General features: G+C 40.4%; 2 protein-coding genes across 12 annotated transcripts in view; both read left to right on the top strand.

The window, feature by feature from the left end:
* Positions 1-6: 6 nt before the first annotated feature.
* LOC103470531 (E3 ubiquitin-protein ligase NEURL3-like) lies at positions 7-2,105 on the top strand (the record flags this gene model as incomplete). Its single annotated transcript, XM_008419053.2, has 5 exons — positions 7-481; positions 599-751; positions 867-1,023; positions 1,529-1,686; positions 1,772-2,105. Coding segments are annotated over 5 exons (1,131 nt in total), but the record flags the coding sequence as incomplete, so codon positions are not given.
* A 1,224-nt stretch (positions 2,106-3,329) lies between these two features.
* The window catches only part of sorbs3 (sorbin and SH3 domain containing 3), a 32,511-nt gene continuing 7,979 nt past the window's right edge, over positions 3,330-27,861 (top strand). For 2 of the 11 annotated variants that reach the window (XM_017306916.1, XM_017306913.1), the window contains exons 1-12: positions 8,315-8,646; positions 15,785-15,855; positions 17,803-17,985; positions 18,718-18,790; positions 19,265-19,398; positions 19,500-19,563; positions 20,327-20,359; positions 20,427-20,514; positions 21,785-21,893; positions 24,142-24,195; positions 24,356-24,463; positions 25,085-25,140. In XM_017306916.1, coding sequence (XP_017162405.1) covers positions 15,844-15,855; positions 17,803-17,985; positions 18,718-18,790; positions 19,265-19,398; positions 19,500-19,563; positions 20,327-20,359; positions 20,427-20,514; positions 21,785-21,893; positions 24,142-24,195; positions 24,356-24,463; positions 25,085-25,140 — 914 coding nt within the window. In that variant the 5' untranslated portion in view covers positions 8,315-8,646; positions 15,785-15,843. Of the gene's footprint in view, positions 3,458-5,246; positions 5,320-8,306; positions 8,647-8,790; positions 8,815-15,784; positions 15,856-17,802; positions 17,986-18,717; positions 18,791-19,264; positions 19,399-19,499; positions 19,564-20,326; positions 20,360-20,426; positions 20,515-21,784; positions 21,894-24,141; positions 24,196-24,355; positions 24,464-25,084; positions 25,141-27,861 lie in introns of those variants that run through there. The other 9 variants (XM_017306908.1, XM_017306909.1, XM_017306915.1 and 6 more) reach the window with 9 other exon arrangements.

Here is a 27,861-nt window from a genome sequence, read left to right as displayed (position 1 = left end):
TCCTCTTGCCTCGGCCCCCTGACCTTCCATCCCAGGGCCTTGGGAGACATGATCTGCCTGAGCGAGGGCGGTCGACGTGCCGAGAGGATTGAAGACACTTTCTATGGTGGTGTTGTTTTCACCAGACGCCCTGTGAGGACTTACGAGAGGATCCGGGTGCTGGTGGAGAGGCACGTGCCACACTGGCAAGGAACCATGCGCGTCGGCTTCACCAACGTTCGTCCATCGGCCAGATCTTTGCCTCTGCCCCAGTTTTCTATGCCCGACCTAACCCAAACCTCGGGTCACTGGGCCACCCCTGTACCCGAGTCCTACTGTCAGGAAGGGTCGGTGCTGGAATTCTGGGTCACAGATGATGACCACATATGTTTGAAATTTCAAAACTTCAAGAAGAAAAAGGTAGAAGCAGAAGTGGACGTCAGCAAGCCTCTCTGGGCCATGATTGATGTCTATGGCCAGACGTGCTCCGTCTTCCTTCTGGGTAACTTTTAACACACCCTCATGCTGTTTGACTAACAGCCTGATCTTCTTGTTCTTCGCAAAGGCTGTGACATACACTAAAAATATCAATAATTCTCTGAATTATTCCCTGCTGCAGGCTCAAAGACAAAGGGTTTTCTTTCTAAGAAAAGATCTTGCCCTTTACCTGAGCCTCCCATCAGACGGCCCTCCACTTTCAGTCATGAAAATACGACGCTGAGTAAAAACTTTGATGACTGCATCTCCTGCCTGAACATGGAAATCCCAGCCGGTACGTTTTCTGCCAGTGTCATTTGATTTTTATTTTTTTTTTACCTATTCAAGTGAACAATGGAGTCACCCAGATGTCTCGTAATTGTATTGTTTTTTCTCTCTTCTGCACACAGATGACCACTGCGTGGTGTGCATGGTGCGGCAGAAGGACATCACGCTGCCCTGTGGCCACCGCTGCCTCTGCAATCACTGCACCCCCAAAATCCTGGCGCAGTTCGGTACCTGTCCTCTGTGTCGACTGGAGATCAGCTCTCCTACAGCGACGTGGACGTGACTCTTTGGAGCAGGCTGATCGCTAAACCTGCTGCAGGAAGCATCAAATGCAAACTACTGACAGACTAACACAACAGACAGCAAACACTGAATGTGTTCTGGTATAGAAGCCAATAATCGGGGGATTTCTGAAGGAAAAAAAATCCCCTGAGTGAAGTAAAACCAGGATTTTAAAATGAATAAACTTGAATCTCGTACAAGAGTAAAGGTTCTGAGATGCTACTAGTGTGTTTATTGTTGCTAATGATATATATGAAAATATAGTTTTGTTTTTTTCTGAAGCAATTTTTTTTGTTATTTGTAAAGTCTTATTTGGACTCAGGATGTTATTTAAATGGATGTCAGCAAGCCTCTCTGGGCCATGATTGATGTCTACGGCCAGACGTGCTCCGTCTTCCTTCTAGAAAACTTTTAACACACCCTCATGCTGTTTGACTAACAGCCTGATCTTCTTGTTCTTTGCTGACAAAGCCTTCAGCATATGCTAAAAATATCTGACTGATTCCCTGCTGCAGGCTCAAAGACAAAGAATTTTCTTTTCAAAAGAACATCTTGTCCTATACTTGACCCTCTCACCACATAGCCCTGCAGTCTCAAACCCAACACAGAGGGAAAAATCCAATGACTGCATCTCCTGCCGAGGCATGGAAATCCCAGCAGGTTTTGGGTTTTATTTTACTCATGAATGGTAAGAATGGAGAAATTCTGACATGTTGTAACTTTAACGTCTCGCCTCTGTCGGCAGATGACCGCTGCGTGGTGTGCATGACGCGAGAAGCTGGCATCATGCTGCCCTGTGGCCACCACTGCCTCTGCCTCATCTGCACCTCCAGAGTCTTGGTGCAGTTTGGCACCTGTCCGTTGTGTCGAGTGAGGATTGACACTGGAGTGACGTTTGAAGACACCATGATCTCCAGAACTGGGGACAGCTAGCATCAAATTGAAACTACTAAGACTGTAACCAAGAAAACATCACGAACTGCACCTTTTGACTGCATCCTGCTGAGCAGCCAAATTCAAGAGGACTTAGATGCAGATAAATCTTTTTTATAAATAATATTTAAACATGTACATGTTTGACTGGCTGTCCGTGGGCATGCACATTCTCATGTTTTTTTATTGTATAGTAATTTTTTAATTTATAAAAGAAAAATAGTTAGAAAAAACAATACAGCATGAAACGGGTGTTATTTTCCTTATAAAAAGTCTTAAAAATCTATAAATCTCTGTCTACTACAGCAAAGTAGTAGATAAGCAACTTACTGATAACCTCATCCCATTATTTCTCTGCGCATTAGTACATTCAACATGTAATATTCATGTTCAAGTTTGGAAGAAAACTTAATTCATAATGGTCAAGTCAATGTTAAACAGTACTAATTTACTTTTCATTTCATTTTAAAACCTTATTTTAAACAACCAGCCTAAATCTGGCAAATGTTCAGTGAAACTAGCAGGAGCCATGGTAACATATCGATGGATCAGGTCTCAGATAACTATGTTGGGGAACCTGATTTCCAACAAAATATCGTATTATGGAGGAATTCAAAGGTGCTAAACTTATATAAATTATATAAATACTATAAATACTATATAAATGAAGTGGGTTAAGTTAAATTATTTAGCTAGTGAATCCAAGGATGTCTTCACTATCGTGCATGTTAGCACCTCTAGTTTGTCCTGACTGCTGGTTTGCTGTATCTGTGAATCTTCTTGATCTATCGAACAATGGTAAACGATCAGTACTTATGTTGTGCTTTATTAATCCCAGAGGACCGCAAAGTGCTTCATATTACATTCAGCCATTCATCAATTGACTCACACATTCTAAGCTCTGCAATTCATTTTGAAACCACTGGGAGGCAGTGTGAGCATGTCCCTACAAGACTCAGCAGTTGTGATATTTTTGGCAAAATGCAATGTGTCTCCCTGTTTTTTTTCCCTTTTCTTGTTTCTTTTTTTAAGCTGCTGCCTGTTACAGAGAAAGCATTTAGTCATTTCCCCCCCCTTCAGAATCGAGAATTTCAATGTAAGTTTCTTGCAGCTTTATAAGAACGAAGTATCCAGAAAATTTACATTTTCTTTTCTCCACGAGAGTTTACTACTTATCTGAACGGCCCAGTCAGAACAGCTTACGTTCAGAGTGGAGTAGTTGGACGTGTGGATAAGCTTCAGAGGAATGGACAGAGGGGTGACCTTTGGTCTCTGATCACACAGTCTACCTGTTAAATATTTATCTTGGAGTGGAGCTGCCTCTGATCTCCTTGTGAAGGAATCCTTGGAGTGGGAATTACCAGATAACCTACTCAGACATTGAACAGACACTTCACATTTCCACAGATAAACAGCTAAATGACTTGATAACATTTAAGAAGACATTCGTCACACTACCTTTTTGACTTGACTGCTCCGTTTTCTTCTCACTGAGAGGGTAAGTACTGCACTGAAACAGGATGTGTATGTGATTTTATGAATATGTGGGCTTCCTAACATCTACATTTCAGAGCTTAGTCAGGAATGGTTTTACATGCCTGCAGAGGAAGAAAAATTAAGTGAATTTACCATCAGATTTCTTCTAGAATCGGGATTCTCAAAATGTGGCATATGAAACAGTAGTGGCATTTGTGCTGTTTTTAGTCCTGCCATCTCCTAAGATTTTCAATCACATGGAAAGTACTGATGGACCAGTGCTTCCTCTCAATGCCCAGGGAATATCCCATCATACTGTGTCCCGTTCTGTTGGAGTCTTCTTCTGTTAAAAGGGTTCCTAGAGTTTAAAATACTGTTGTTAGTTTATAAACCACTGAACCGTTAAACAGCACAATACATTAAAGATCTGCTGTTGTTGTGTCAACCTTCCAGACACCTCTGGTCTTCTGGTTCTGCTCTGCATCCCCAGAACCAGAACCAAACATGGAGAAGCCGCGTTCAGCTTCTATGCACCACAAATCTGGAACAAACTTCCAGAAAACTGCAAAACAGCCCAAACATTGAGTTCCTTTAAATCTAGGCTAAAAACCCGCCTGTTGAGAGTTGCTTTTAAAACCTAATCATGAAACATTAATCAATAATCTAATGTGCAAAATGTAATGTTGATGACTGTGTGTTCTATGACTTTGTAATTTTGTGTTTATGTGATGTAAAGTACTTTGAAATGCCTTGTTGCTGAAAGCTGCTATACAAATAAAATTTGATTGATTGATTCCACTCTCGCCACATTCTTCATCAGGAAGAGGGAGCGCTGCCAAATCAACGTTTGGATGTATTCAGCTGGTTTTCCTGAAATAAATAGTCATAGCAATTTATTCTACACTGCAAAAACACAAAATCCTACCAATTATTTTTGGTCAAGTTTTCAGTGCAAAGATGAAGATAAAACTTGAAATAAGACTAAATTAACTTGCAAGTAACTTGGAACCGACACTTAATATTAAAGAATCCCTTTAAGTCTGTGGTTCTTTAATATTGATGGTAAAGTATGAGTTATAAGTGAAATAGTCTTCCAGTGGAATAAGACATTTTTCCATATTATAACTTTCCCATATTACAATTTACAATATGGGAAAATGTTCTGTTTCACTGGCAGACTGTTTCACGTACTTTGCCTTCGATATTAAGGAGTCACTGACTAACATTCAGCTTTGATTTCTGTCTGAAAAGTTACTTGTAGGTTAACTTTATCTTTTTTTAAGTGTGCCGAGGTATTTGTACTAGAAACTAAACCAGAAATTCTTGGTAAGACTTTGTGTTTTTGCAGCGAGCGCTCCCCTTCACAATGACGCACGACACGCGTGTCATTTAGTCCCACTTATTAGGATGGCTATCGAAACGGATTCCCTCTCTCAGCAGCATGTGAAACACCGGAGGGTGGTTCCAGTGCAGCCTGTGCCTGGATGGGAATTACTATTATTTCCAGCTGTGGATGGAAACTATTACTGAGCAGCTTCTCCCTGATGAGCTTTAAAGTACAAGCTCACACACACGATAAACACAGGCCCCATGTTCACGTATGTGTGCATGCCCACGGACAGCCAGTCAAACATTCAGACATTCAGAGCCCGGGCTGAATCATTCGGCAGGGATAAAAGCCACCCTGTTGTCCTCAAAAAGAAAAGAAAAGAAAAAAAAAAACAAGAGGGAGGAGGGGGAAAAAAAGGGAGAGAGGAGTGGTGGTTGTGAGGTTCACTCCTTCCTTTTCATTCACTTCCTCTCGTCCGCAGAGCTGTGGAGACATCGCTGTGAAGCCGGCACTCGTCTGTAAGTAACTCCTAACAGGATCAGGCTGACAGGGAGGTAAATAGAGGAACCACATGGAGGTTTTGATTTTCATACCTTTTCACTTTATCACCGAAAACTGATTTGAAATCCTTTTCGTTGATGTCATTTCTGATTGGAAAAAAAGAAGAAAAAAAAAAGTTCATTGCATGGCTGCTGTTGGGTTGGTTGTCGAGATGTTTTCTCAGTTATCTTCACAATGTTGTTGGGCAACTTTTTAGCAACCACGTGTAACATGAGGTAGATTAGTGCCACATTGACACCTTCAGCTCAGAAACAGGTTATCGCCATATCTTTATCTGAAAACTGCCTCCTGTTTTAGGTTGGACTTGTTACAAATGTGTCCAAGTTACAGTTTCATACGATCTGGAAAAAACAACAACAGGCTCAACACAGAGGAATTTGTACATTTTCTTTTTGAAGATTATGATCCAAACCTGCTGTTTGCTGCCAAAAACAACCATCAGTGTTTATTTAGAGTTATGCATGATAGCAACAGGTTCCTATCTTTTCTTTACATTTTGATTTAAATCTACCTGTACACGTCACTATGTAGACATATCTGCATTTGGTAATATTGTCATCCTGTGATTTCTGCAGACTTGCTGTCTCTTGTCTCAGGGAACTTGGTGGTAAAAAATAATAAGAAACAAAAAAAAAACCCAAACCAAAACAATAAAACCCCCTGGGACATAATCAGCAAGTGATGTAGGTTTTGATTACATAACCAGTTTATGTCATGGTTTGTTTGCTCACTGGAATCTGGCCGTTATCCTTTTAATGAGGCTCGGCAGGAGTGCGGTGCTGGCACCGTGTGTTATGGGTCTTTACGGTGCAGCAATAGTCTCCTGGTATCCATCTTTCACCATGAAGCGCCAGACTCATCGTCTCAGTTGTTGTTGTGTTTTCAGAGTAAAAAAGATCAAAATAAAAGGAGCTCGTTCTTGTATTTGTTTTGTGAACCGAATGTGTGAATGAGCCAAATCTCCCAGCGCCTGTCCTCCTGCGTGATCGCCTCATTTAGTTGTAGAGTGACAGGTTGTCAGATGTGACGACTGTGGGGTGAAAGTCTGCTCCGGCAGGACGCACATTATGAAGTGAGCTCCCCCTCCTGGGAGCCATCCTTACCCAGCATGCCCGTCATGTTCCTGAGCCAAAGTGTTTGCCGAAAACAACCCCATGAGGCGACGGGCCCGGTAAATGGATATCTGCCCCCAGGCTTCGCTCAGCCGAGCCACAGCACTAAATTATTGAAAGGGCCGAGTGCTTTGGTTGAAGCATGAAGCCAGCCAGCATAGTGACGGCAATACAAATAGATTACTCATTAAAGATGTTATCTTCAGGTGTATTTTGTTCCACTGACAATAAAAACACAGTTTGGGAGTAAAGCATAAACTCCCTCTGCAGCATGTCACAAAATACGGCACATTTTTTCTTTTTCTGTGGCACTGACTTCAGTCTGAACTCATGCAACTTTAGCTCAAACGACTTCTGTCTTTTTGATTGCAAAGTGATGGGATTTCTTTTCTGATGGTGTATAGGCTGTAAAAAAAAATTGGGGCTCAAAGTTATTGCTGAAGATCTCTGATGATGAAGTTTGGTCATTTTATTCTAATCGCGTACACTCTTCCCAAATAGCCATCACCTGTTTTATTACGGCCAAAATATCTGGAAGTCCATGAAATGATCTGATATTTAGCAAGTGGCTTTAAACCGGGCATGTCTACAGTGCAGTAGATTCTCCAGAGAATTTGGAAAAAATTCAAAATTAAGGGAAAATTTTCGTCAAATGCAAAATTTTTAGTACAAACCAAAGCATAATTTTTCTTTCATTTTTGTTTCGTAGTAAGAAGGAGCACAAACATCCAGTAGCCTTTACTAAAGAACAAACTCAGGGACACATTAATGAAATCTGATTAATAATACTTTCTTGGAAAACAGGAACAGTTTTCCAAGAAAGACTGATCCAAATCTCATTCTTGTTGCTTAGAATAGACAAATAAAAAGATATTTCTAGACCAAGAAAATAGAAACCAATTGACCCCTCCCCCCCCCAAAAAAAAAAATCAGGGTATTCTTTTTTGTGGAATGAGAAGCTAAACCTCTCCCTTCATGTACCAAAAACTCAGAATTATTTTCAAGAAAATCAAATCTGTATATTTTCAGTAAAACATAGTTTACAGCTAAAAATTCACAGTGAAATAAGTTTTGCATTTGTAACTAAAAGAAAAAAATAAGTAGCTGTGTAGTAGTTTTCAACCTTTCCCATGTAGTAAATACACTGACACCACTAACTGGTTAAGGTTCTTCCCCCTTTTCAAAATGCTCACAATCTTACCTGATTAAGGGTGAGGATGTATTGCACAGCTGGCTGCAGAGACGGAGCCAAGGCAAGTCAAAAAGTTACATTTTGAGCTTTGTCTTCATTGGCAAGAGCCGTGGGCAAACTGGAAATCCTGGTTTTATATTTGTACAGGAGAGCTGCGTGCAGAAACAGCAGCTTGTGCTCCTTTTTGGCTGTTGTTGACTGACAATCGGTGATCAGCCCTGAAATTTGACTGACTTATCTGCGAACAGAACTCATCTCTTGATTTGAATAATTTGCCTTCACCAGGGCAAACATCTATCAGACTCCGAGCTATTTTCTCAACATTGGCATACAAAATTACAGCTGTGTGCGTGTGTGTGATCATGGGAAACCACTCTGTAGGACTTGTGCTGTCAGTGCTTGACTATGTGAGATAGAGTAATCACCTTGAAACACTTCCAGAGCTGCAGCAGGAACAGAAGAGGCTCTTTTTTCTCCTATCAAGCCTTTGGCCAGGCAGGGATCTGGTCTTTGAAAACTCACACACACACTGACACACACACACACACGCACACACGCGGTTACAAAAGGAGAGCGAGGCATGAGGGAGCTAAAGTTAGGACAGGACATCAGGGAGTCACGGAGCAGCGTTTGGGGAGGTGAAGGTGATGAACACTATTTGCCTTTCCCTTCGGCTAACCTCCTCCCCCCCCCCGCAAATATATCACCTCATCACAACAATGTGAGGAGGAGGCGTCCGTAGAAACTGACAGGCCAGGAGGAGCTGGGGGGTGCCTTTTTGAACGTAGTGCTGAAGTGTGGGTTGCCATGACGATGGCTGTCAACCGGGAAGTCCTCCGCGCGGAGGCAGGCGGAACAAGGGCTAGGAGTGTGAGAGAGATTGTGTGTCCTGGCCAGTTTCAGGAGTCAGAGGGAGCGAGAGAAAGTGCAGCGAGGGCCTGCGTCGAGGCGTTGGTGCACTGCTGAGGCGGAGAGAAACACGCGTGAGTTCACAGGTCGACGCCAACAGGAGGGGGGTGAGTTCAGCCGCTGAATTTAAAAACAACAGGTAGTAACTGCGTGGGTGAATAGAGAGATGTTTCTGGAGAGTGCGGAGTAACCTGTTTGACTGTTCAAGGATTAAAGGCAGGTTCCGTGGTGTCTGGTGTCTTTTGCCGCTGCGTGTACAAACAAGGCACCTTTAGGTAAGGAGAGAGGGACGCACGTGCAAAGAGTTAGTGGATATTGTCTGCAAATATGTCATCCGTCAGAGGTATTTACAGTAGCCACAGTTGAACTGTATAGAGCAGAGAAGCTTTCGAGAACGGAAACAAATTCCCTCCTTTTCCCATCCTGCTGGGGATTTTAAGCCTAATGGGCCCCAGGTTGTCGGGGTGAATTTCACAGCTGACCCTGACTCTCTTTGTGACTCTTTTTTTTTTTTTGTCACATTACATTTTGTCCAGCTGCTGAGGCTCATATCCACAGACTGCACTCAGCTTTGAGGATGCAAAGTGACAGGCATGGGGATTTGGGACATTTTTTTCCGCATTGTGAGCGTACTTTCTCATGCCTTGACTTTGAGACTTCACTGAGAAATGATCTCAAATTGTATTATTTTTATAGAACCAAATCAGGATGGGTTTACAGTGCTTTGAAAAAGCATTTGCACCCTTCAGGACCTGGAGGACTGACTGCAATCGATGCTGTCGTCAATTGGAGCTCTCTAGCAGAAAAAATTAGAAAGCTAAAGCCCACTTGTGTTAAACAGCAGGACAATTATCCAGAAAAAGCACTCACAAGTCCACCTCTGAATGACAATTAATCAAAAAAAATTTATATTTTGGATTGGTCTTTGGTTCATATTTGGATCCAGCTGTGGCATTACCTTGAACAGATCATAATAACGCTCCATTGTGGCTGAGGGAAGACATTTCTGCACAAAAACATATTTTCTGCAAAATTCCTGACAGTGGTGTGAAAGAATCAAAGCCAGATACTGTAAAGCCTCGAATGGTTTAAGGTGAAAAGTACTTTTTTCAGTAAGAAATGCATTCAGTGTAATTAACACATCTAACTGTAATCACTCAGGTTGGTCTCTGTCTGATATTAACCTTTTGTTTGATGCCCTGAAATTCTCCAATCTGACAAAAAAAAAAGCAAACAAAATATGTATGAGATGTAAGGTGGGGGCAGAGGGAGCGACTTTTTCAGCACTGCATCTACTTGGAAAGGGCTCCTCTTGTTGAGAGAGGCTCTGATTTATGAGCCCGGAGCTTCTTCTGGGAATGCGTTGCCTCTCTATTGACAAGAAGCACGCAGACCCCTCCTGTTGCTCTGGCCAGAGGAGCACCATACATGGAGGTGAAACACTTTCCTCCCTGATAAATTTGTGTATCTGCAGCTACAACTACATATAATAAACTCACAGCTGCAGGACCTTGTATGGGCTCCGTCTGAACATCTGCAGAGCTGCAAAAGGGCAGCGCGGTTGTGTGATCAGCCTTACGGATCTGACCTCTCGCGTAGCTGAACCGTGACTCATTTATTGTGTCTATAAAACGTCCATTTATTTATCCTGTGAATGTGCTTGTAATTAGCACTCCCGTCACTTTCCAGGACCAGGGCTGAGGGGTTTTATGACCCACTTATATAACTTGTCGAGGAGAAGCAAATCTGTTTTCTTGTGAGCATGATGAGATCTCGTTTTTCTTATAATTTATTTTTTTTACGTGTTTTAAGTGACAGCAGCAAACAAACCCATCAAACCATTTTATCAGATTATTCTCACAAATTTAACAATGTCCAAAATGTGACTGCCTGTTGTAGCTTTCTGCAGAACTGCTTTGTTGTGACCTGGAAGGAAAGTGGTACATGGTTTTAAGAGTGCACATAAATATAAATCTGAAAAGTGTGGAATGCAGTTGCAATTGCACCTTTTGCTGTAATTGTAATTGTAGCTGCAATTCTTTTTGCATCAGTTCACTGCATTTCTTCCCTGTATTCATCTCCATCCATCTTCCTATCAACTCTGAACAGATAGCCTGTATCTTCTGCAGAAAGCCACCCCACATCATGCTGCTGCCACCTCCATGCTTTACATTGTGTGTGTGGTAGATTCAGGATAAAGTTGAGCGATTGTTTTCCAATCGCACATGTCATTTTCAGTGTCTGCTGAAAACTGCAATTTTTGTTTCTTCTTACCAGCGAACGCCCTTTGACATGTTCGTTGTGTCCCCAACATTTTCGTAGCACTCTGCCATAAGGGCCACAATCGTGGAGCCCTAATGGGACGACTGTTCCATCAACATATTGTCCAATTTGATGTGCTGATTTCTGCAGTTCCTCCCAGCTGCTTCTTTGATCAGCGCTGTTCTTCTGTCAGTTTAAATGGACAGCCACACCTTGGTATGTTTGCGGTCGTACCATGTTCTTTGTGAAGCTCAATCTTTCATAACCTGTACCTGCTTTAAAATTTTCTACAGGGTTCTCCCTGCTGTGCTCCCTGGTCTTTGTGATGCTAACTCTCCTTTACTAACATCTGTGACTTTCACAGAACAACTAAATTTATGCTCAGTCAACCCTATTTGTTGATGTTAATTTTATCCACACGTAGTGGAGTAAAGAATGCCAAATGCACGCCGCACTCCTCAGATTTTTATTTTATTTTAAATGTGAATACCATGTGCTATTTTCTGTCAGTTATCTACTTTTTGTCAGTCTCTTTATATCTCGATAAAACATATTCAGGTTCATGGTTGTAACATGATAAAATGTGGAAAAGTTCAAAGGCTGTAGTTACTTTTTAAGGCCGTCAGTGTTCAGCTGAACATGGACTATGTGTTGGATGTGAGCACAACTGGAACCGCCCCCACCCGTTGAAGTCAATGATTAACTCTGCCCTGTGTGCGGACGACTAAGCATGTGCTAATGAATGCAGGTCAGTTTCATTAGAGCTCTTTGTCCCTGACTTAATGACAGGACGATTCAACCTCTGACCACAAATCATACCTTAGCTGGTATGGATCAGAGCGGTCCGAGGGGTCAGCCTCGCCACTGTTTCTGTTAAGCGGGCCTGTCAACTTGACGGCTATGTTGGTGGGAAGAAAAACGACAGAGGAGATAATCCATGTGGGATTTCTCACTGGGGCCCAGTCTTTCTTTTTTCCGCTGGAAAAGAGAAAGATTTGCAGATTTTTACATGTTCGGCGATAGTCTTTTCTGCTCTGGAGTCAGATAAGAGCTCTTTGATGTGTGATTTATGCCTGTTTGTATGTTTTTCTATCAGGAATTAGGAAAATTTGTTCCTGTTGCACTACTGTTGTGCTACTGTTAATATCAGAGGTGTGTGTGGGGAGGACCTCCCATTGTGGTTCACAGGAACTGCATGGGTGTGGTTAAGTTCACTGACCTTGGAGCTGCTGAGTTGCTCAGCTTCGGCTCAAGAACTTCAGATAATAGTTTATTGTAAAAAATAAAAAAATAAAAAAGAGGAAGAAGGAAAAAAAAAAAAGCCATGCCTGACCAAAGTAACTTGAGTACATTTTGTTTATTCTGTGCAGCTTTGTTTGCTTCAGATTCAGAGAAACATCTGGTTTAGTTCTCAAACAATCTGTTTAAATTTACTGGGAACAGATGCAGAGAAAATGCAAGTCAAAATCTTCTGATTCTCATTTCCCAGGTCCTCAGCTGCATTGAGCTGAGCCGCATGTGAAACGTTAGCAGATATGAAACGTGCTGGAAACATAAAATCCAGTTAGAGTGAAAGCATGTCTGAAACAGAACATCATCTCCTTCTCCGAGGTAGACATGGGGCCTTTTATGGTTCTGTTTTTCTTCCCCTCTCATTCCAATCCAGTGGTGATAATGGACCTCTCACCTTGCGGGGGGTCTAGCCTTGTAAATATGTGAACTATGACGTTCACGTTTCACAGGGATTGCATCAAGGTCCTAAAACCTGGTCTTCATTCGTTAGCTCGAAACTGCGTCTTGAGTTTGAGTTTCTGCAATTACGTAAGAACGCTCCGAGCATTCACTAAGAAACTCAAGGAGTCAGACTTCTGAATCAGGTTTTTCTCGCTTGATATCATCTCTGAATTTTCCTTATTTGGTAGGGTCGTGTTTGGCGCTTTCAAAACCGGGGAATGCGTGAGGGACTGAAGCAGTCCTGGGATGGATTTTCTTTTTTGTACCTCCAAGAAAACCCAGACAAAGCCACTGTTATGACACAAGTTTTTACATCACCATATGAGATAAAACAGATCGGCTGCTTCTTTGAAAAAGAATAAAAAAAACAGACATGAGTCAAGTGCTGGAACTTTGACTTCAAATAACTTGTGCTGCACATAATCTATGTTACATTTGAAAAAGATATTTCACCTGATATTTGATCATTGAACAGAGTAACACACTATCGGTAAATTGCAAAAATGTCTTTTTTTCTGGTGTAAATGATGGACTTTGAGTGCAGCAAAGGTTCTCTATCGATCTTTTAGCCTTGTAGTAAGCATGAAGGTCTTCCATTATTATGTTACTCTGATAATGCTGCTAGTTGAATGTATGTTTGGAAAGAAACATAAGGGCAGTGTTGATTTGGGTGTTCCTGTAAGTTTCACAATCTTTCCATGAAAGACCAATGATCTCATAGGAATCTTTTTTTTTTTTGAGAGCATGTTTGGTTTTCAGAGACACTCTGAAATTTAACGATAATAATTCTATTTCTAACACTGGCAAGAACATAATAGGAATTTAAGTATCGTTTATCTATTTCTGCATTAGTTTTGTCTTGTTTTTTTTGTCTTCTTTTTGATTTGTGTGTGGAAAAGTAAAAAAAAATAACTGAAAAAATAAATAGATAAATAAACGTTTACTTTCAGGGACTTTTGACAAGACTTTAGTTGAATGTCATAGATTCCACATCAGCATGTAAACATTGCCTTATAGCATTTACAGGTACATTAACTTAAGGTTTATGAAAAATTTTCATAAGCCTTGAATTTTAGCTGTAATTCATTGGGATTTTATCAAGACAGATGTTGCATAATTATTAAATGGAATAAACAGGACATTGTTTTAGAATATTTTACAGTCAAATACATGGAAATTGTACCTTTGTCTGTATTAATGAAAAGACCACGCTATGAACTTTTCATGTTTTAAAATATGACTCTGGAGGAGCTGCAGAGATTCACAGCAGCGGCAGAAAAATATGTTGACTGCGCAACTTTAGGCTTTGATTCATGCAAGAATTTTTTTTTTACATTTTTAAAGACAGAAGAAATTATATTTGCAGTTTAACACGTGCTAGATAGGGAACCTATAAATGACAAATTAAGATCGGCAAAGATCTTAATTTTGAAGAAATAGTGAAAGCCACGCATCCTTTTACATAATCTTTACTTTTATAAACTGCTTTATGTCACTCTATCACACAAAAAGAAACACATTGAAATTTGTCTTATAACATAGTTGAATGTAAACACTTATGTAAGACACTAGTTTCTGTTTGGACCTTTGTGTTGAGAGACCGAATGAGAAAACGTGTTCAGACTCCTCATGAAAAGAACTTGAAAATGATTCAATCTTCTTGTTCATAAATTCAATAGACCTACTAAAGTGGTCAGGTATGAACGCAGAGCAGCTTGTATAAAACACACAGGCAATAAGCGTAAGCCACTATTTGTAATGTTGCTGTTTGCACAGTTGGTTGAATAATCCAATGACTATGACCGAGGATGATGAATCAATCGGCATGCCTGAGCATTAACACCGTTGTTATTGTCACAGTCTCCCGATCTGTTTTCTTCCTGTTACGTAACGCGATTCATTCGAAGATGACGACTCAAATGAGCGACGCTGTTGTCGGTCAACTGGACCATAGATTCAGTCATTAACTGAGCAGAACAGCGAGACTGAGAGTTTCTGGTTTTCATGCTCTTCTCTTGACAACAGTGATTATGGACTCTGATAGTCAGCTGCAGATGCCACATGGAAAACACATTAGTGCAAACTGTGTCAGGCAGCTTCCAGGCTGTAGGAGTCCGGCCAACACTTAGTCCCCACTTCAACTTTAAGGTGCAAAGCTGCAGCTTTCAGCGGAGAACAGAGTCTAAACCTTATACTAACACTCCAACTTTATTCATCTCAGATAGCGTTCCTGTGGGAACACAGTTTTGATGGCAACAAAAGGAAGTACGCAAAAACTTTGCCGCTCTTTGTTAGGGTTTTAGGAATTTGAAGCAGCGTAGAAGCTGTGGTTTTCATCCCTGCAAAGTCATTATGGACTATTTAGTTGCTACAGACACCCGCCTCATTCAGAGTGGGAAAGAAAGAGCTCCTCCCGCCCTCCTCGCCATCCACAATGTCTTTGATGTTTGAAACAGCAGGTATAACTGATGTATAACTTTCAGTAGTTGTCCTTCTCCGTCATCCAACCCAAAAATCAGGGTCATTACAGAATTGTATTACTGAGAAAAACGAGGGTGGGGGGCATGTGAGTCACTCTCATTGTATTGGATGGGTTTGCAGGGAAATGTGGGTGACGTTGACTTTCCCTCACTGGGATATGGCTTGGATGGGATAATGGAACAGTTGTCGAGTCCGTCTGGGAGAAAAAAAGCAGATTTATAACACAGAGGCCTGCGGGAATCACTCATGAATATTAACTACTTGGGTTTAAAAACACATATGAATAAAAACGGATAAGATAAAGTCTTAAAGCATTCAGAGAGGCACCTATTAATATGGATTAGATAGTTTGAATAAAAGACAGTGAGCAAATCTCTGTCATTCAGTTTAAAGCGTATGCAAAGTATTTCAGTTTCTGCTGACGGCAGAAATTTTTTTTTTTTTTTTGCAGGCTTTGTTAAATGGTTTCACGCTATTTTGATAAGATTGTGTTTTGTTCAGTGCTTTGAGCTGGGTTTTCTAAAGTCACTTAAAGAGTTTGCAATAAATAAGACTTGGGATTTGAGTGCACTTCTTCACTCCAACTTAGTAATATTTGCAGAAGGCAAACATATGACTTGCTCTAAAAAGGAGTAATATTCACAGACACACTCGCACACACAAAAAATGAACTAAACATAAGTAAATAAATACAAACTGTGTGGCATGTGTTTCATATGGATGCACGACCACAAACAAACCTGATATATTTACTATGTGTCTTTGCAGATCCTTCATGCTGAGAGCAAAATATTGATCTCTGCCACAGAGGAACCATAACTGATCATATGCAGACTCAGGTAAAGCATTTCCTTTATTAAATGTCCTGATCAGAATCTTCTGCCTCAGTTAGCAGTCAGAATTATTTATCAGTGGGAATGTGTTTTTTTCCCCCCCATGTTCCAGTGCAATCCTACATTTAAAATCAATGCTCAATAAAGCAGAAGCTGTGAATTGGAGTAAAATAACACACTACATTTTACTACAAAGTCTACGTTAGTATTGCAACTTGTGGCCCTCCCATGTAAGGTGCCCTTCTTCTATCCACCCCAACCAATTAAAATATTAGAAATTATCTGAGGTTTTGGGAATGAACAAAGTGCATAATGCTGTTCTCAGCAGTAATCAAAGGATTACCAGTTCAGCTCATACGTAAAACCAATAGAAGATTTGCTTTGGCCACAAGTGACAAATAAATTGCAGGGGCTTTTTTGTTTTTTGTTTTTAACTGGCACTCATGTAACTCTCTTTCTAATGAAGCCTTCACCAAATGCATTTGTGGCCAATTAAAAAAAAAAAACCCACCACTGAGTATTGGTATTGTGTCTCACTCACCAACGGCATTAATGACTCTGCAGGATCTGTTCTTTCTTCAGTTGTTTGTTTTTTTAAAGTTGGCATCAGCTGATTTTCCCAAATCAGAGTTTCCACAAAGACTTATTGTGGAATATGATAATAAGCTCCAATATGGGTTAACTTGGTTAAGACTATTACTATGCAGAATGTGTCACCAGAACCCCACATAACTTTATCATTTGTTTATAAGGATATATGTGAATCTGCATGCAGCTATAGCCTTCAATAAACTCTTAACCTTCCCAAGTTTACCATGTTTTTATATGGACCAGTTAGCTAAAATGCTAGGCTAATGTTAGCTTGTTTGCTTTGTGTTTATGTGACCTGTTGGTAATTTGGGTTGTAACATATTTTAGAGCAGTTCCAATTAATAGTTTGTGGACAAAGCTTAGAGAAAATGTTGCTCTCCTTCTTCAGAAACTGAGCTTTGAAAAAGTTAATGACAACATCTCTCTATGCAGTGCAGCGTGCAGCGTGCAGGGCAGGTCACATGACTCAGACAAACATGAAGCTGCAGGAGCCAATACAGTCTCTTTGTCACTATAAGCTATACACAAAAACAGGTCCTAATTTTATTTTATTAAATATTTAATAGAGTGAGCGAACATATAATCACAGACAGCAGGCTAACTGCAGATATGGGAACTGATAGGAATTATTATTTTTTTAAATGGTGTGACCAGATAAGGAAACCTCTGGTAGAATTATTCACTGTCTGACAAACATTTGGAACGTGTGGAAACTAGAAAAAGCACGTTAGTATTCAATTATGTAGTAGTAAAAGTGATAAACAGTCCTGCTATTGATCAAGTCAGTGCTGTCTGCGTCACAACAACATATCTTTCGTTAGCAGTTACTAAGAGACAGGTATTTCCCCATGACCCCTGACAGCCACACAGAGAGGACCACAGCACTCGATTCAAACACAGAGCGTTAAACTCTCAATCATGAGGTGGCTGAGAAGGACAGGAATCACCAAGGAGACCACTGGACTTCGCGGTTGACATTTTTATCCTCATCCTGACATCTTGCTCCACCCTCTGACTTGAACACTTAATGAACTCATTAAACACTCCAGTGCTGTTTAAGTCCTCCCCATCAACTTTAATTCTTCAATGAAGCCTTTCTGCAGTACTTGTGAGAAAAATGAGGAAAAGGGTGAAACAGCACTTCCCACTGTTTGTGTTTTAAATAAATTGAAGGATCTTTTCTTCACAGGCTTCCCTCAGAGAGGACAGTTATTCCCCGTAGAATAGCAGGACTGCCAACAAGTTCACATGACCTTTCCACAGAGCATTATTTATCCAGGGTCCACAGGAAGACATGATGAAGCAGGGTTCACGCATTGTTTTGGTTCATCCATATTTTTATAATTTCCTCTATGTGTGCAGCAAAGTGCGGAAGTAGTGGGCCATCCAAATGGCTCCCAGAGTTATCTGTCTGGGAAGCCTGACATTTCTTCAAGCCAGCACATCCTGACTTCTCCAGAGCATGTGGTGGTCATCTCCCCTGGACTCCCTACTCCTCCGCTGAGTCTGTTTTGCTCCACAGGACTGACATCTGGCGCTGTGAAGGTATACTACCGTGGCCTGCAGGCTGTTTTAATGTGATTGCTGCGATAGCAGTAAACAAGTGCTCCCCCCTGTGGAAAAAGAATGCACTACATGCTTTATACTCTCAGGCATGCATGTACCAATCACATTTACTGACTGTGTAAAAAAAGATTTAAAACATCTCCATGTTTCATTCAACTTTTAATCCATCCATCCATCCATTTTCTTGACACCCTTATCCCTCAGTGGGGTCGGAAGGGTTGCTGGTGCCTATCTCCAGCTAACGTTCCAGGCGAGAGGCTGGGTTCACCCTGGACAGGTCGCCAGTCTGTCGTAGGGCAACACAGAGACACACAGGACAAACAACCATGCACACACACAGTCACACCAAGGGGCAATTTAGACAGACCAATTAACCTGACAGTCATGTTTTTGGACTGTGGGAGGAAACCGTAGTACCCGGAGAAAACCCACACATGCACAGGGAGAACATGCAAACTCCATGCAGAAAGACCCAGGGCCGGGAATCGAACCCAGAACCTTCTTGCTGCAAGGCAACAGCTCTACCAACTGCGCCACTGTGCAGCCCCTCAACCTTTAATTTCAATTAAATTCAGTTTGGAGGACAATTTAAAATCAATAATATTTTTAAAATAAAGTCACCTGTGGCACAGTTTTTGACACCATTCATAACCAGAAATATTCTTTTCATATGAACTGGAGGACTTATTTAGATATTTCTGTTTATTCAAGGAGCCAGAGCTTAATGGAGGAGGTCCAGTGACTCCGAGCTTCGGATCGTACTACGGACCTGCACAGTCGCAAGGTAAATTAATAAAGTTTCAAATGTCCACAACTGGAAAGCATTTCTACTTTCCAATTGTAATTGGAACAGTGAAATTCTGATTTCCCAGTCAGAAAAAAATCAATCGGACCCCCCTTCTAAAGTCAACTTTCCCGCTGGGAAAGTTGGAACAACTCCACCTATCAGTTCTGACTTATAAGGCTGGCTTCACATTGCAATATGGTTCAGCTTTTATAAAATAATATCTTGAAAAAAAAATCTATGGTTGAAGTGGCAAAAAAGCTGTAATGCCTATGTGAGGTATGACGAAAAGTTTACAAATCTTATATAGAACCATTTTTTTTGCGTGAACATTTTCAGACAACTACAAACACAGCCGTGATGCAAACATCTGACTGGACCTTTTAAAATCTGATTTTGTATGTTTTCGTTGGGCCCTGTCACTCAGTAATAAATCAGAAGAATAATGTGATTTTTTATGGCTCTCTGTATCAGGTGAACTGTCCAATGGAGTCCAGGGCTCTTCCACTTTGCCGCACAGCTGGGTGCCAAATAACGAGGGGAGGCTTATTAAGTTCTCAGGAATCGGTCCGGTGGATGAGACCGGGATGCCCATCGCGTCCAGATCGGTAAAATACAAATAACCAGAAGTCCTGGCTAAAACCAGTGCGATCCAACAACATGGTCAGGTTGATTTCTCTTGTCTGTTCTCCTCCCTTGCATGCACCAGAGCGTGAACAAGCCCAGAGACTGGTACAGGAGCATGTTCAGACAGATTCACAAGAAGCCTGAGGGTGAGAAACTCTTCCTCGACTTTTTTTTCAACTAGTGCAAATACGGAATGAATCCCACCATGTCAATATGTCGGCCTCTAAAGAGATCATTGGGCAAACAATTTATTAGTGATGCAAAAATAAGAGCATAAACGTCTTCTGGCATTTCTGTTCACGAGGTCTGACAGTAATCCAGCTTCTTTTCTCAGCCTCTCCTAAGCATTAATCATTCTTCTCTTTCATGTGCCGTGAAAAACAATTTTTTTTCACTGCTGTTTTAGCAGGAATTTGGGTGTTGTTTTAAAGAGATTTTTTGAATGTTTGTCTTATCTTATGAACTGGTGCCTTGAGACAAAATGCAGCCGACTCACCTTTCTGACAACTACATCAGGACTTTATCAGTGACTAAAAATTAAAACAAATCATAGTGCAATATGAAACACTACAAATACATTCCAGTTAGAAGAAGTATTGGTATAATTTACCAATCAAAAATTGTCGACAACTTTTAACAGGTGAATTTATAGGAAGTACTGAGCAAAGTACCGCTAACCAGTTCTATCTTTTTTTAATTTAACACATTAGTGCTGGCACGCATATAAAAATGATTAATACCCACTGTACAGGTAAAGATTCAAGATTGTGCAAATAGAGAGAATTTTCAGTTTGACATTTTTTGCTTTACTTATCCTGTGGATGTGCTGAAAATCACATCTGACTTTTACTGCCGAAGTTTTATGGTTGTGAAAAGTTTCAAATGAGTCTCTTTGTTTACTTCAACCAGAACAAGAGGACTCAGAGCGGTGGTCACCAGAACGTGAGTGGACCCAACATACTGCTTATCATCACTTTGGACTCTTCTTTCATGAGTCACTAATCCACAGGGCTCCAGTCATCTGCAGAGAGAGAAAAAATCATAGAAGAAGACAAGAATCTCTTTAGACTGACGCCTTACGGGTCCCTGCCTGATTGGTGAGTTTATTGGATTTGATGTGACTTTTTCCAGTTTGCTGGATGTGTTTTAATTATTCTGCTTTCAAGAAGACAAGCTCAAAAAATAGCAATCTGAGACAGGCTGTCACTCACTTCACGCCTTTATGCATTTTCATTATAGCTTAAAATGTTTGGTTGGAAAATTGAAGCCAGTCCCCTGCAGTCAAATCAAACAAATGAGAAGAGTTAAAACTCACCTATCCTGCAGTGAGTTTAACATTTTTGGAAACACAGAATTTTACTTCAAATTGAAATGAGTTCTTTGGGATTCTTCTGTAACATATAGTGTTGTTTTGATGTACAGAGTTTAGAACTAGATCTAATGAAACATCTTACATAGATCTTATACATGTTGCTCTTTCATGGCTGCAGAAGGAAGATGTTTTTCTTAATCTCCAGTCATCGGTCAGTCATCTGGATACAGATGTGACGATTCGATGCTCGGCTCTATGCACTGTATGTTTTTCTGATAATTCTGTTGCATTTTGCGCTATATTTGTTCAGCACCTGTGTGATCTGATCTTTGGTCAAAAAAAGTCACAGAGCCTGATAGGGATAGAGCCTGACTCACTGCTCCCAGCTGCAAATCTGTGAAACATCTTTACAGATAAGATACAAATGTGAAATGTTGTATGCATCATGCAACCTGATAAAGTGGAGTGATATTACCCAGCTCTGGTTAAAGTTATGTTTATACTTTAAATTTCCTCCGGTTTTACTTTATGGTGTTACCCAGAAAGAAGGTGTGTCTATCGCCTCATCTTTGGTCATGATGTATGAAAACTATGCTGAGCTCTGAAGCCCATTTATGTGTATTGCATATGCCGTAAAGTGAGGATATCGCACTACGCTGAGCCAAGTGCAAGTGTAAGGTGACCAACAGAAGAAAAAGAGAAGGATTTACAAATAAGAGATTGTAGAAAAAAGTTCATTTCCTCATCTGAATAAAGAAATATTACACCATTAGTCGGTCAGGTCTGCTGAAATTAAACTGATGCTTGTGCTGAAGTCCATGTGTTGACATTTTTCAGCACATAACTCACCAGTGTTAAGTTATTTTTACGTCATACAGACTGCAGCTGACTGCTTCTGTGATCACCAACCCAAAACATCGTGCCAGTTCCTTTTCAGAGAAAACGTGCTGCTGAGGCGAGTTTGAATTTGTTGTCACGGGCTCACGGGCTCCTACAATGACCCAATGTTCAAGTTGTTGTGTGTTTGTGTTTGTGTTGGGGTGTTAATGTTTTAGGAGCGAAGATGTAGATAAGCTGTCTGACCCTGGAAAGCAACAACCTCAACCCAAGAGCATATTCGACTTTGAGCCTGACAGGAGCTCCGCTTCAGTGAGTAACAGCCAGGTATGGACCCCCCATGCTGTCACATTTTAAATATAGACTCTGATTCCAACTCAAAGCCCACATCTAATTCTTCAGTCTTTAAATGGATCTGGAGTTGTTGTTGGCTCTAATTGGTCACCTTTTCTTGAAGGATTATTGTCTAACTCCTCAGATTACATCTTCTCACGCAACGCAATCTGTAAATACTCCACTTTTCCAGTGTTCAGTCCTACAAGACGAGCTCAGTTATTTTAGCTAGTGACTTCAACAGATTTTAAAGATAACTTCAGGCAAGAAAAGGCACAATCTGTAGTAGTTATCAGATTTTCTACAGAATGGAGTCTTGTAAACAATTTTTAAACATTTTAATCTGCTAATCTCATAGTATCAGATTGCTGTAATTTAGTGCTGTTTTTTTCCGCACCATCTCTTTTATTGGACGGGTTTAAACCCCCTCTTCCTGCGGAGGTGTGGCGCTTCAAAGTTTTTGTTTTTTCTTTAACACTGAAGCACTGCTCCAGATCCGGTGAACACATTGTAAGTTATGTCTTGTGAAGAAAAGAAATCTTTGTTTCTACTCCCCCCTGGGAGCCGATGGGTCTTGTGATCTGTATTATGGTGTTAACCTCTTCTGGTGCATAATGGCTCGCAGCATGGGGACTTATTTCATTTTGTCTGTATGAACAATATTGTATCCCCTGGACGGTGCTTAGAGAAGCAGCTCATGGACCATATCAGGTGCTGCGCTGCTTCAATGCGACATTGTAGGCCGGATGACTACAGTATGTCTGGCATTCAGAGAGATGGATTCAGCCAAGGTTTTGCAAAATATGGGACAAGTGGTTTGCAGTTCTCAGTTTCAGTGCCTTTTATAGTCATGTTTGACAGAACAGGCTACTAAAACTATGAAGTCTTTATTGACAACAAGAATAAAAGAAATATTGTTCAGCTAGTTAAAGTAACAAAATGTGTTGGTTTGTAATTTGGAGTCCAAAATATGCTCTGGTAAGTTCCAGATATGTTACTTTGCTGTCTGCATTTTGGAATTTGACCTTTTTGTTATTGGGTTAAAATGATTTTGATGATTTATTGAATTAATTAGATGTCCACAAATTTGTGCCAAATCATCTAAAGCAACGTTTTACTAACCAAAGTTTACATAAAGGGACCAGGGTAGTAAAGGCATGCACTCAGCTTTTGTAAAATATATTTTACTCTAAATACTCTGACACTTTAAAAGTTCATACACACTCACAGTTGGGATAGGTGCATTTGGGGCTTTTCATTATGTATGCAAGCTGTGTTTTTACCTGAAAATATTAGTTAAACTGCTCCTATTATCTCTAATATATTTTACTTGGTTGCATTTCCCTTGCATGGGCCCTGCTTTTGATCATACACACCAATTTTTAGTAGCATTCATAATGGTGTTACTCAAGAAGCTTAATGCTAGCCTGAATTATACAGTCCTTACCTCCTCACCTTAAGGACTTGAAACACTCCCAGTGTCATAGTTTTAAAGTGCACACGAATGCAGAGAGACTGAGGCAGCTTGAGATGAAAAACTTTTGATGACCAAAATGATAAAAAACGAAGAGACACTTGATGTCTAGAGGCTTCCAGTTGAAGGGAGATGCAAACCTTTGTGCTTTCGGGGTGTTTATGAAGATCAGAGATGTCCTGTGAGCTAAATAATAGCTCAAAGAAAAAAATAATAAGCTAAATAACAGCTTAGTTATTGTGGTTAAAACCTGAGCTGTGAGGCCCAACAGGACTATAATCTACAAATACATCAAAACTGGTTTCAGAAAGCTTACCTTAAACTTACAGGGTGATTCCAACCTAAATCCCACCAAAACATTGTGGACTTTGCTTAAAAACTAAGTTAAGGAACAACCAATTTAAATAAACTCGACCAATTCTAGCAAAAATAGTGATATGCAGGCAGGTATAAAGTGCATCATAAATTTAAAAATCTGTCCAAAACCAAAAGACACTCCAAATGATCATCACAATCATGCCATGATGCGTAATGAAGGGATGTAATTTTCTTACTGTAACATTTTAATGCTAATTTTAGATTAAATACAGCTTTATAAGGATAATTTATTCTAGTTTAATTTGAATTTACATAGCTGTTATTTAGGGTTAAATTCCTGTAAAAAGTACTTATGGTACACCATATTGTGGTAGGTTATTATGAGTAAGTTCAACTCCAATCTGAGGCCAAAAATCTGCTGCAGTGTGTTTTTTTTAATCTCCTCTCTAGGTTCATTTGTCCCAGAAGAGACAGCCTGAGAAACCAACATCCCCTTCCATTGAGGTGAGCATCTACAACATAAACTACATGTAGCCTTTTCTAATTTATACTAAAAATATTTCACTTGTTTTTGAGCTTAGAGAGGAAATTACAAGCTACAAATATCAGACTCTGTGGTAGTATTTTACTCTTGCATTCCAACACTATAATTGCTGGGGCTCAGGCCAGTCTGCAGTCTGAGCTGAGCCAGTTCGAAGCTGAGCTGGACTCGGAGATTCAGGGTCTGGAGAGGACACTTTCTCAGAAGAAGCAGCGTCGAGGCCGGGGTGAGGTACTGAGCCCCCCCTACTGAATATCTCTGCTACGCACCACTCCCCCACCCTGCTTCTCTGTGATTTAGCAAAAATCCCAGCACACCTTCCCTCCCCACGCCCCCCGATGAAAGCTGTGTGAACCCTCTGCTTGCAAACTGTGAATATGAACGTTCTTTATTTCCCTCTCTGATCTGGATGACTGCCTGAGAACTGCCTGCCTGAACTGCACTCAGACTGATTTGCTTTCTGATTCACTTGCTTGCTACTTCTCCACAGCAAATGAAGACCTTTCAGAATAAAATAAAACAAAAATCAAGTTATTTGGCATTTTCTCTTTTCAATTTCACAGCAACTTGTAGAAAAAAATTCCCAGCCGAGTGCTTAGTTTCCTTCTTGTGTAATTGAATCGAAGGAGAACTCACAGACAGCCCAGACAAACCGAGAGCAGGGCTGTTGTGCTGTTTGTAGCCGAGGAGGATAGGACCCAGGGGATTCCTGTGCTCAGCTGGGAGTGGTCAGCACCTCTACTTTGTCTGAGTTGTTGTGAGATTTCCTCTGAGCTGTGAGAACATACAGAAGGCTGAGAGCCTCTGCAGAGAACAAACTGCGTGTTCACACACTGTTCCCTGTGCTTGCAGGAGGCCACAGGTAGGGATCCACTAGCTGCTCCAAAGGCTGTCACCACCAACCACAGGTTAGTCTGAAGGCAGCACAGAAATGTAATCATTTGATGAAAAATAGGTGAATAGTACAAGAAATGTCACATCTGATTTTGTTCAGTGGCAGCTTTAAAAGTTTTTTGGTGTTTGTGTGAGTTTAGATGTTCTGTCCTATAGATGTGATACGCTGCAGTTTTATTCTCTCATGAGATATGTAAACAAACTTAGATTTGACTAATGTGCAACTTAGTAAAGTCTAATATGAGAAGTAAGAGTCACATATTCTGACTTGATTTATTACAATTTTTCTTCGCGTCGTAAATGATACATAGACATTAACCACCAACAATGCTTTGCGTTATGGGGTCGAAGCACATAAAGGGTAACAAATGTGTCCTGTTTTGTCCATGTTAATGTTACAATAATGCATTTGTCTCACCAGTTAGTGGAAAAGTAAACAACATTTTTATTTTAACTGTGTAGAAGCTTAATAAGGAGTAGTTTGAGGAGTGAAATTATTTTTGTTGTTTTCTGGTTAGGCTTTGGATTGCACTACACCACTAGGACTGCATCGGTAAAAGTTTTGAACCATGTACATCTGGAAAGTGATGGATCTAGACCTTCTGCCTTGGTGTTACTTAATCTAAGTGCTGCATTTAAAGCAGTTAATCTTAGCAGGCCAGAAGAATGAGTGGGATTGTCGGGTACTGTACTAAGCTGGTTCGGATCTTATCTGGCAAACAAGGAACACTTTGTGTCATGTGGAAATTATAAATCTGAGTGAAGAAATGAATTGTGTGGCTCCTTAAAGGGCTAGTCTTTGACCTCTTTTATTGAGCCCCTATATAAACTCCCTAATTCAGAATATGTAGTACTGCAGCATCTCTTGCCATACAGTGTGAATGCTGACAACACACAACTTCATATCTACGAATCACTTCATGAACTGGTGTTATTAATGTCTACAACCATATAAATGAGCATTTTGAAAGACTTTGACAGAATAAAATAAGGAGATTTCTGTTGAAACAGGACACAGAAAAGCTGGTGCATGTCTTTATTTTCAGGAGTTTACATTACTGCAAATCAAGACTGAAAACATTTTTTGTTTACTACAGCTTCTGATCAAAGAATCTGACGAATTGGCTAATTCCCAGTTTTAAAGTGTGATGATTTTGGATTTAAATTTGCCTCTTAAATCTAGACATGTTTCGATATGTTGGATATATTAAGCTTTCCTTTAATTAAATCCTAAACTACTACATACTGTATTTCCATTCTTATCTTTACTTTGATGTTCTATAAAGCACCTTAGATTGCCTTGTGCAAAAAAGGTACTTCATCAATAAACCTGTCTATCCTTGACATTATTTAGATTAGATCATTTAGGCATAAGATGGGAACATCTCATAGAAAATCCCCCAAATAAATGTTTGCCTTTGTACGTAACTCTCCTCCTCCTAATCTTTGATATTACGTCATTGCCTTCCTGAAGTCCTCCTGCTGTTTCAGGAATCCCAGAACTGCATCTCTACAGAACTATAAAAACTAGCTGGGCATCTGCTAGATACTTACTTATGCTTTCTGAGTTAGTGTTGTAAAGCTGTCATGTTAGCCAGGTTTAATTTCAGTATCTGTTCCTTGACAGAACAGGGCAGCGTTCCACATTTCCTACCTTGCGTGCGATGCATTCCTGGATGATTCTTGGCTGTTGTTTGCTAAATTGAGCTCATGCACTATGGACCTCTTCCAGTCCTCAGGGGATTTTTCTGCCTCTGTGTAAATGTAAAACATACAGCGTTGTGGCTTTTTCTCAGCTATGGGTGTCCAGCTGCAAACATAACACAGTGATGCATTGCCTCAAACAGCGCAAATGAGTTAAAAAAAAGAAAAAAGAGTCAAGCAAGGTGGACATTTTTGAGGTTATAAGTCAATTCCTATCCCAGAAATACACTGAGTCATTTATTCTGATCATGGCTATCATTAGAACTGCAAGGCAATTTCATGTGTATAGCACATTTTCAGCAATAAGGAAATTCAAAGTTTTTTTTATGTGTTTAGAAAAAAAATAACAACAATAAGCAAGCAAAAATGATGGCGTCGCAGTGGCAAAATAAGACAGGTAAAAAAAAATGACAGGTTAAAAAACAGACTCAGCTTTACGATGTTCCAGTTATCAGTCAGCTTAGGGCAGCTCTAAACAAATGTGAGTTTAACCTCGATTTAAAGAAACTCAGAGTTTCAGCATTTTAGCTGGTTTCTGGAAGTTTGTTCCAGCAAAAAATCTAAGTGTTGATTATCCATGTTTCATTCTGGGGAAGCAAAGCAAACTTGAACCAGAAGACCTGAGTGGTCTGGGAAGTTGAGACAACAACAGCAGATCTTTAATGTATTTTGGTGCTAAGCCATTCAGTGATTTATAAACTAAGAACGGTATTTTAAAGTCTATTCTCTGAGCTACAAGGAGCCAGTATAGGGACTTTAGAACTGGGCTGAGGTGCTCTACCTTCCTGGTTTTAGTCAGAACGCCAGCAGCAGCGTTCTGGATCAGCTGCAGCTGTCTTGACTGACTTTTTAGGCAGACCTGTGAAAACTCTGTTGTAGAAATCCATTTAATGAGGATAAACGCATAGATGAGTTTCTCAAGATCTTGTTGGGACATTAGTCCTTTAATCCTGTGAATGTTCTTCAAGTGTCAGAAGGCCGGCTTTGTAATTGTCTTTATGCGTCTTTTTCAACTTCAGGTCAGATTATGG

This window comes from Poecilia reticulata, linkage group LG9 (assembly GCF_000633615.1).
Source record: "Poecilia reticulata strain Guanapo linkage group LG9, Guppy_female_1.0+MT, whole genome shotgun sequence".
Taxonomy (NCBI): Eukaryota; Metazoa; Chordata; class Actinopteri; order Cyprinodontiformes; family Poeciliidae; genus Poecilia; species Poecilia reticulata.
This window is presented reverse-complemented; position numbering and strand designations above follow the sequence as displayed.